Source organism: Tinamus guttatus, unplaced genomic scaffold (genome assembly GCF_059628265.1).
Source record: "Tinamus guttatus ecotype Peru unplaced genomic scaffold, ASM5962826v1 Tinamus_guttatus_pri_ptg000198l, whole genome shotgun sequence".
In the NCBI taxonomy this organism is placed as follows: Eukaryota; Metazoa; Chordata; class Aves; order Tinamiformes; family Tinamidae; genus Tinamus; species Tinamus guttatus.
In genome coordinates, this window is record NW_028288732.1 from 5,245,341 (window position 1) to 5,254,902 (window position 9,562).

The 9,562-nt window shown below is 40.7% G+C and overlaps 1 protein-coding gene across 1 annotated transcript; it reads right to left on the reverse strand.

The window, feature by feature from the left end:
- Positions 1-746: 746 nt before the first annotated feature.
- Positions 747-8,807, reverse strand: LOC104570194 (uncharacterized). The gene is made up of 7 exons (XM_088523821.1): positions 8,797-8,807; positions 5,329-5,467; positions 4,573-4,666; positions 3,620-3,738; positions 2,416-2,558; positions 1,524-1,721; positions 747-920 (listed from the first exon to the last, which is right to left on the reverse strand). The coding sequence occupies exons 1-7, from the start codon at positions 8,805-8,807 to the stop codon at positions 809-811; spliced, it is 816 nt and encodes a 271-aa protein (XP_088379947.1). The 3' UTR covers positions 747-808.
- Between the last annotated feature and the right edge of the window lie 755 nt (positions 8,808-9,562).

The window sequence follows — 9,562 nt, forward strand, 5'->3', positions numbered from 1 at the left end:
TTTTCCAAGACACTGTCATTCTTCTCCTAAACCATCAGCGACACAGCTATCCATGTGCCAGCAAGAGCCGCCTGCAAACAGCCTAAAATTGGACAGCAAATGAATCAAAAAGGGATGGATAGTGTTCAAAGATAATTGCATTCAGGGCTCCTGGGGAGCTTTTACAAATCCTTTTTCAACTTCCACAGCTCTTTTTCTTCCTTGTTGCCTTGGTTTGAGGACTCTTTAAGCAGCATTATGGCCCTCCTAAACAATGCCAGCAACACCTTGAAAGATGTCTTTCCTCCTCCTGATTTACCTCTCTCCAGGGCTCTCCAGCCATCCCAAACCCATTGAGCAAAACTCCCAAATGGAACTTTCTGTGCTATTTTTGTATTTTCTAAAGGGCAAAGTAATTAGAGTGGCTCTGGCTTTCCTATCTACAAAACCACAGAAGAGCACTAGGATGCTGGTGGGACACAAAGGAGGAAACTGCATGGGCTGTTCTTCAGTTGTTGCTGTGTTTTGTCTTTATCCCTGGATCACTTCCTGGCATGGACATGTGGTCTGAGGCTGGACACGTCTTAGGCAGACGGAATGGGAGTCAATAATTGGTGACACTCAGCATACGTATCACGTCCTATTTATATGCCACTTATCCATACTTACTTCAGTCCTGTGGTATCAGCAAGCACATGCAAAAGAATTGGAATATTTCTGATTCGATACCTCTTTGATGAGAAAAGAAGGCAATGTGTATACACAGAACGTATCCATTCTTTTAGATAAGGTGATTCCAGCATATCTGCGATGACACCAAAATGCAGTGCTACAGTAGAGTACACAATTTGGAAAGGAAATGGATTTTGGGGGGTGAACAGTCCTCTGGCAGTTGTGGGACCCCATCCAGTGTTTTCAGGTTTGGCAAACTGGAGAACACACTTAAAGAGAGATAAAAGAAAAATAAAAAGATCAGAAGTTTATTCCCCATGCTGGGATCAAAATAGCCATTGGAAAAAAAAACACAACAGAAAACAAACAGTGGGTTCAAAAACAAGCAGCTAAAATATATATTTTTTTGTTTGGTATCAGAAAAGCAAGTTAAGGTAATAGATTTCTCTTGCTTCTCTCCCATCTTTCAACACTTCCTCCTGATCCTGTCTCTGACACGTAATGTAATTTAGACCCCTCTCAGAGTCCATGAGTGATGTAATGAGGCTGAAGGGAGTTTTAGTAAAAGGTAATTTCTATTAATAAAAGGGGATCTAATTTATCTACCCTACTCAATGTCTCCGGCTTGGCTGAGTTAATGAACAGACATTCACATCATTACAGAGACTCCCAGGCAGTTTCTGAATATTCTGTGCCTATTCTCAGACATTAGCTTGCCAGCCCTTTTTTTTTGAAGCATTTATGGTGGTTGGTGCTGTGGGAAAACAAGGCTGCCTGGGAGAGCTTGGTGTAATTGAGATCCTACTCCATCTTCTCCCCCACAAACATTTCTTTTTGAATAGTTTTGTTGAGCATGAGCTGGTAAAACTTACAGTTGCCTGTAGTTTTCTTGAAACTCACAGGGATTCCTCTTGAGTGTGAGGGATTCAAGTGGAGTGTGTCTCAAGGCTGATATTCCACTTAGCGTCCTAATGTTATTTTCAGACAGTGATAAGTGTTGGATCTGAGGTATCTTTGGCAACTGTTTGAAGGATGTAAAGTGATTTTTATTGACATTTAGTTCTTTGCATCTGTAAAGTACAAAGCAAATGACATCACCGACCTCATCTACAACAGGGTTCCCCTGTAACCCAACAGAAGGAAGGTTGTTCACCTACTCAGGTCAGGGTACCCTAAGGTTTCAATGAAAGATTCAAGAATTTGATTCCAGGGCACCTGTTTTCCCACTAGTTTCACACTTAGGTTACTTTTGCCTAAAGACTAGTACGATTTCTATCCTTAGTTTTCCTCATATTATGCAACGAATATTTCATTACTCCCATTCTCAAGATTACAACTTTTCACATATCTTTCCAGTCATAAGACAACACAGCAGCAATAGACACACTGTAATAACACAGTTGTGATGATCACACCTGACCTCTCTGCTTGCACCATCTCTGCACACACAGCCCTTCAGCTGAGTTCAATGATTTTCCCTTTTAGCAAAAATATCAGAGTTTGATGTGATGCATGAAACACCAAGAGGAAAGGGGACATGATCTGTCTACCTTATTGGATATTTTCCAACTTAGGGATGACATGAACTCAGAATAAGAGTGTAACTGCAGTATAACAGCACAGTCATATTTGGCAATATCATATTTGGCAGTTCCCGAGGGTCTGCTCCAGACACTACCTAAGCAACAACTTTGATTTCTATGACATTGGTAAGAACAGAAGACCTTTTATTTTTTATTATTTTTTTATTTTATTTTTTTTTACCTTGGCAGCCTTATGGCACTGAGGTCTGTCAGAGAATTGTCCACCAGCCAAAGCTTTTCTACACGAATTAATCTTCGGAGAATCCTATTGAGGTTTTCCACCTGGTAAAGGTCCCCCAGGTCCTGATATGAGAGGTTCAGTTCCTGGGGAGGGAAATATAAAAGAAATCATTTCTTTTTATTGGATTCTGGTAACTATTATTAAATTGTTCCTATGTTAGAACTAGGTAAAAGATGAATCTATCTTATTATGCTCCTCTTATATCCACTTTAAAGCAAAGTCATGTCAAATTCACCTTACAATTCTAGCAACACACTCACTATTTCTATGAAAATAAGGTTATTCTGAAGAGGCACAGTAGAAAAAGCTGGTATTTTTCTATTCAAATGACAGTTATTTGTGTGAGACTCTGTCTGGAAATGTCATTCTATTCTTCTCTATTGACTTCTTAGCACTAGTCTCCTTTTTTTCCCCTCTGCTCTTCAGCAGAGTCTTTCCTGCTGTTTTTTGTCTTCTTCCCTTCACCGTGACTTTTGCATTTTTGCCACACAGTCTTTTACACCTGAAGCCATCCCTTAAGCATTTGGACCTTATTCCCAAGCCTGCCTTACTCTGGCTGCGCTCTGTGTGCTCTGGCTGGAGAACGAAGCACTAAGTGGTTGAGGTTTTTTGATTTGGCCTCTTAGCTCTGGAGCAGAAGGGCTCTGCAGCGGGCAGGCACTGGGATTCCTCCACTCTGTGCTGGGTATTTATGGAGAGACAGATCCAGCTACCACTGAAATCCATTGCTCCAAACAACTCACTTCTCTTGATCTTAGGGAGCTTGTAATTTATTGGTGACCAGAACCAGTAGTAACGTTGTTCCTCCAGCCAAAACTAACAGGACTGTTCAGGCTGGTATGAGGAGAGAGTGGAAGAGCTAACATGAAACTAAGCCATCCACAAACCACCCACTTAGTACCAATTTATTCGTGGAAGGCACTAAGCAGACAGGTCACTTCACTAGTTCTCACATGCCCAAGCACAAATGAATCCATGTCACAAGACAGAAGTTTATACAACTTCTAAAAACATTCTGTTTTATAACATAAGTCATGGTGCCAACTTCAGCTTGAAAACTGAAAACAGTCTCCAGTCACCTGCACTATATACTTGGCTTATTTACAAAGCAAAGAGTAAATGAAAGAGATAAGAAAAGTTTTACAGCACAGTTTTCCCAGTTCTCTTGCAGTTTCTTTTGCCATTTTTCTGTTTCAGTTACTTGCTTTCTTTTCTTCAAAGTATGTTCTTCTCCTCTGAAAAATAGCTCTTCTTCTGAAGGCCCTGCTCAGAAAAAAAAAAAAAAGATTTATAATAATGGAAGTCGTATGAAACTGGCACTTCGTTACTTGCTGAAATATTATATATTTGGCTGGGAAGATATCTGAAATAAAGACACACACACACACATATATATATATAAAATATTTTAGCTGCATATATTTCCAGGGTTCTATGAGGTAAACTAATGTGAAGATTTTCTACCTGTCCTGAGCCCATAATCCAGCAAACAATCGAAGATTACTCATAATGATTTGGCACATGGTTAGAAAGTGATATTTCCTCCAGAGCTCAGAATATTTAAAACAATACTCACTGAGGACTTAAAGTCAATGGATCTACTGAAATGCTTAGAGCTATGCACCTATTTATATTCCTAGCTGAAGGAAGGACAATGCAGCACTTTTTCTCCATTTAATCTCAAACATGCAAATACCTTATTTTAAACCATTTTCCATTTCACATTCTTGAGAACTCCTATAGGCTATTCTTGGGCCAATTCAGGTTTAAAATAAAATAAAATTCAGGTTTAAAATATTTACAGGACTAGATTTCACACACAGTTTCTTATTTGACATTTGTGTATAACATTCTGAATATTATTTAAATGTTAATGAATTTTGGGGAGAGATAATAAACACAACATTAACTATAAAAATTTTAAAATGACAGTTTTTGCTTGGGGATATTTGAATAGCAATTGAAAAAAGTAAATATCTGCAATATGGGATGAAACTGCCTTTCAAAACAACAGCAGACTCAGATTTCCTCTCTAACATTTAACAACATAGATAAATAGAGAAAGGTTTAACAAGAACACGACTTTTTCATCTTTACCTTCTCTTACTCGGGGACAAAGGAGCTGATTTCCTCGAACATCATGTTCCTCTAGGTCACACCAGTTGAGATACTTGAAGGAATCTGAAGGGAGCTGAAAGAAGCAAAAGAAAAAAGGGGGAAAAATAAAGATTATGGTTTTCCCATTTCTGGCAATACATTTTTTTCATCATTCTGGCCTTACCCCAGTAGAAATAGTAGTCATACATGCTTGCATAATGTTTTCTGCCTTAATACCATCTGGTAAATAGCAAAATGATGTACAGAAATAACGGCACACATTTGTGTATGCATACGCATGCAAACACAAACTTACGGCCAAACTTCTTGGAGCATCCTGAATGAAATCCAGGCATGAAACCTAACCACAGAAAAGCTGCCACTTCAGGCAAGAACAGGAGGTTTCTGCCCGCTTTGCCTTCCCACTGAAATCTGTTCTTTACTTGCAGGGCATCAGTCTCACGGAGAGGAGGCGGAAGCTCCAGCTCTCCCTGAAATACATGGGATAGGTGGCATTTGTTGAGCACCCCAAAGAGCTGCCCCTCTATGGGCAGAGGGCTCGGGACTCCTGAGGCCACCGAGTCAAGGCCCTTGCCACCAGTGACACCATATAATCATGTCCATAATCTGATTGAGTCTGGAGATAAAGGCAAGCAAAACCTGATCAGTTTTGAAGTTCAGACAGTCATTTCACCTTCGATACTCTGCATCTCTGTGCTGTTACCTCAGAATCAGGCTGGCAGGAGAAACACTTACTGGGCAAGACAGCCCGGGGTCAGGGTGCTGCCCGAGGAGCCCTCCGTGAGGTGGCAAAGCGGGCACCGCGGTGCGGGTATCCCAAAGGATGGAGCAGGACGTGCAGAATCCTGGACTGCCTGGAGCCAGACCTGAGGAACTAGAAAGGAGTTAAACCACTAATAGAGCCTCATTCTGCTTCGAGAAATGCAAGTTATTATTTAAGAGCAGGAAACAAGGAGCATCAAGGGGGCAGGACACAGTACTGGAAAATAGCCACAGCATTCTGAGGTCGCACCATAGACACAGCAATCCCCTCCAGCAGTCCCCTCGTGGGACCTTTCGTCAAAATACCATTTATTTATGCACAGGCTTTGACAGATATGTCCAAACATTGGAAATGAGAACTCACTGCCAATTTGTTAGAAAATTTCAGCTCTAGAGGTGATGAAGAATTGAACTTGTTTGATAGCACGATACGCTCCCTTCTATACCGTACAACCCTGCTTTTTTGGATCCAGTTTGTAAGGAAAGACCTTCAGCCATTGCCTTTTAAATACATTTATTTCAATCCCTTTGGTAAGTTTTAGCAGAACACGAAGCCTCCAAAGAAGAGCTAAACCTTCAAGCCACGTGCTGTGTGCTCTGACAGTTCCCTACGTTAGAGCACTTGCAATAGTGTATCTTAAAAACTTCACAGTTCTCCACTAGTGCTTCAGAGATATTGAATAACTCGCAGGCTGGCAGCTACAATCTAGAAATTTACCTTGGACTTCTTTAGGAAAAAAAAAAAAAAACCCTTAGTAAGAGTATGCATCCAGTGAGATAATTTGCCTTTTGCTGTACAAGCTCAGTGAGGGCTTGTCAGAAAGTATGATTAAAACAACTATATTCAGGAGTAGAAAAGGAGAATAAAAATGTGTCTTTAAAATTGTGTAGTGAGGTGGGTGATGAAAGTTTTATGTTGAATATAAAAGACAAGCTAAATGGAACATTGTATAGAGCTCAAGATCAAGGAGTTAGTAGAAAACAATAACAAAGCGACCTTCTCTGATTTTGTTTTGCCTTTCTTAAGTATTATCAAAACCACATACTACATCTTGAGTGGCTTTCACCTGGAAGTGCATATCGACTGCACAGAGTAGCACTGACACACGGGACTGCTCCTCCCTTCCCCTGTTACAGAACAGCCACAATAAACTGTAGGTGATTTAAAGGCAGCTGAGCGTGCTTTGTTTTGCTTTTGCATTGGTGTATGTGGCCGCATCAGAGGGCCACATCAGAAATATATAGGAATACTTACATATTTCATAAGTAGATCCATTATTTATCTCCATTTTGGAAGCAACTTATTAGGATGCATTCAAACTACTGTTTGTAACTGCAAAGCACATGAAAACTTAGCTTCCTATCAGCCTCCTCTGCTGAGACATAGATACAATCTCCTGTCTCCTTGAAATGAGGGCTAAATATTTTAGTTGAACCATTTAACATGATTTCGACTGGCCTTTTGCAAAGCCAACTCACAAAATTCTGCATCAGTGATAGAAACTGGAATATGAAATTCCAAAACAGTATGTGAAAGACAGAACTTGTGAAGTCAGGTGGGTTGTGAGATTTCTATCGGAAGGAGAGACAGAAGGAAGGATGTTTCATCTCAGAACCATCTATCTGAATTTAAAAAGCACCAGCTGGACCCCAATGTTATGTCAGGAAAGATTTTTCTCAAGGAGTAAGTACAAAACTGCTTTTCACTCTCTTGCTTTGTTTTCCTCACTATTTTGCTGTAAAATTGATGTAAAAGAAACTGCAGTGAATGAGGCAAGATGCAATTTCGAACAATTACAGATCACACAATACATGAAAGTAACAAAATTTTCCGCTTTGATTGTGAGGCCCTTTGGCAGGATATGAATCTCCAATGACACTTCTGGGAGCAGCACACTAGATTATGTCAGCCATTAGGGAAAAAATTAGATTCATGATGTCTGTCCAGGCTGAGTCATTTCCTCTCACTTTGCCTGCAGTGAGAAATTGGTGGCTATCATAAATCATAGATCTAAATTCTTATGAGAGAGGAATTAATTTCAGTAATGGAAACCCACTGTGGCAATAGCTTTTCTCCATTCTCTCTTTTCTCAGGGGGGAATCTATGATGTCTTTTAACTTAAAATGATCAGGGGGGAAACGTCTTGCACGTGACCGGCTTTCACTTCTGAAGCTGGCCCTAGTCTAGCTGGCACCGAGTACAGCTTGGCCATTGCAAATCCACATACAAAAAAACAGAATTATCAGATCAACAATAAATACTGAAAGGACTTTTCTCACCTAGCTGGAGGTGACAAGGTTGCATATCCAGGCTTGGCAAGTTGTCTTGTTCCCTCTGCACTGGGTACGTGCAGATCCCCCCGATGGCACCAGCCTCCAGACCCATTACTCAGTCTGCAGACATCCCTGCACCGGCTGCACAAGGAGCCCTCAGGCTCCCCCAGGAACAGACCCAACTTTTAGGCATCTGAACTTTGGCGAGGGGGATCCCATCTTCAGTACCTAAAGGGTGCTCTGAAACAGCAGGATTTCCAATCGCTTCAAAAACTCCAAGGAGTCACTCATTGTTGAAAGCAAACCAGAAAACCAAATATGTTGCACAAAGCTGATCTTTGCTAGCAAAATACAGTGTGATGTGTATGACTTGAGTGGAGAAAGTATAGATAACTGGGTAAGTGACAGTAATCATGACTAACCCAAAATATTTTGCTATTTTTCCTCAGTGGAAATTAGAGTGGAGAATTAAGCGGCTGAAATATTTTGTAAACTGGCAGGTATGAGAATACAAGATCTACTGCATTTTCCAAAACCTGATTTATGACATACAAAGCCATGTCTTAAAGTCATGCACTCCTACAAACTTCACTAATAAAAATTACATATATCAAGATGCCCGTGTCAGTTGCGTATCAGTGAAATATGTCTGTATCTTCATTTTCAGAGGCAACAAAATGCTGCAAATTTCTAACTGCAGTGCGAGTACACTTGAGTCCTGCTGACTTCAACAGCAGAATATATTAAAAGCCAGTGAAATACTTTGAAAAGCTATTGTGATGCTGCTTCTGAAGCTGTATCAGTCAAAGACATTCTGAGCGGAAAATGCTTCTCCTGCATGCATTTTTTAGATATTTGTCCTTTAAGAAAAGAGTAGCAGTTAAGCCTTCCTTCTCCTGAAATAACTAGCAGATTCAATATAGCCACATTTTCAAGTTTGCTGCAGATGCTGAGCTTTGCCTTATGGAAAACAGCAAATGGAAATCTCACCAGAAGAGGAGAAACAAATGACTTAAACTCTTGCAGCTGGAATTGGAAGGCTTTTGCCCCAGTTTGGAGCAGTCTGGTCTAACCTCTATAGCTACTTCCACGACTCCACAGCCCAAGCAGCCTTAACTTCCACTGAGCCTCAGCACAAGGCTTCAGAATGAGGAATCCTGGCTCTACCTCCTCGGCATATCCGGGGTGAGAATTCCTCTGGTGCTCAACACTGCTCCAAACCCCTCTGAAGGAAAGGGCACAGAAAGGGGACGGAAAGGCCCTTAGACAGTCGAGCTCAGTGGGAATATGGTCAACGTGATATTTAGCAGCAAAGTGCTCCAAGTTCTTTGAATCCTAATCTGAAGGTTCAAAATCTGTAGAATTTTATGACCACTTTAAAAAAAAAAAAAAAAAAAAAAAAAAAAAAAAGGCAAACTAAGCAAGGAAATATAAAACCTCCAAAAGGAAGAGTTCTTGCATCCAGGCAGGAGCCACTGATTCTGCACAGGCTCCAAGGGAGCTGGTACGGATCTGTCCAAAGCACCTCCACAAATAGTTGCTTACAAGGCCCAAAGACCCGGCCTATTTATGCTGCCTCAGTCAGCTGCCTGCGCCAAAGCTGACGAACAGAAACGCACCACAGGGTTAAGACACAAATCCCGTTTGTATAGTGTAAAAGCCAGGAAACCCAGAATTTGGGCTGAGCTTTGTTCCTGAGGCACATAATTCACTGTTGTGTAGCAGGTGTTTTTAGAACAGGAGAGGACTTAGTGTTTTCATGCTCTACTACCTTTGGCTTATTTTCCTATGAGTTTTACGAGACATTATGTAATATTTTGAAGCAGATCTTTTGAGCATATTTTAATGACAAACACATCTGTAAGTCACAGTTACAGTGCATCCTTGCTGTTAACTCTATCATCAGTTATCCTGCTTTATGTGTCATAAAGCT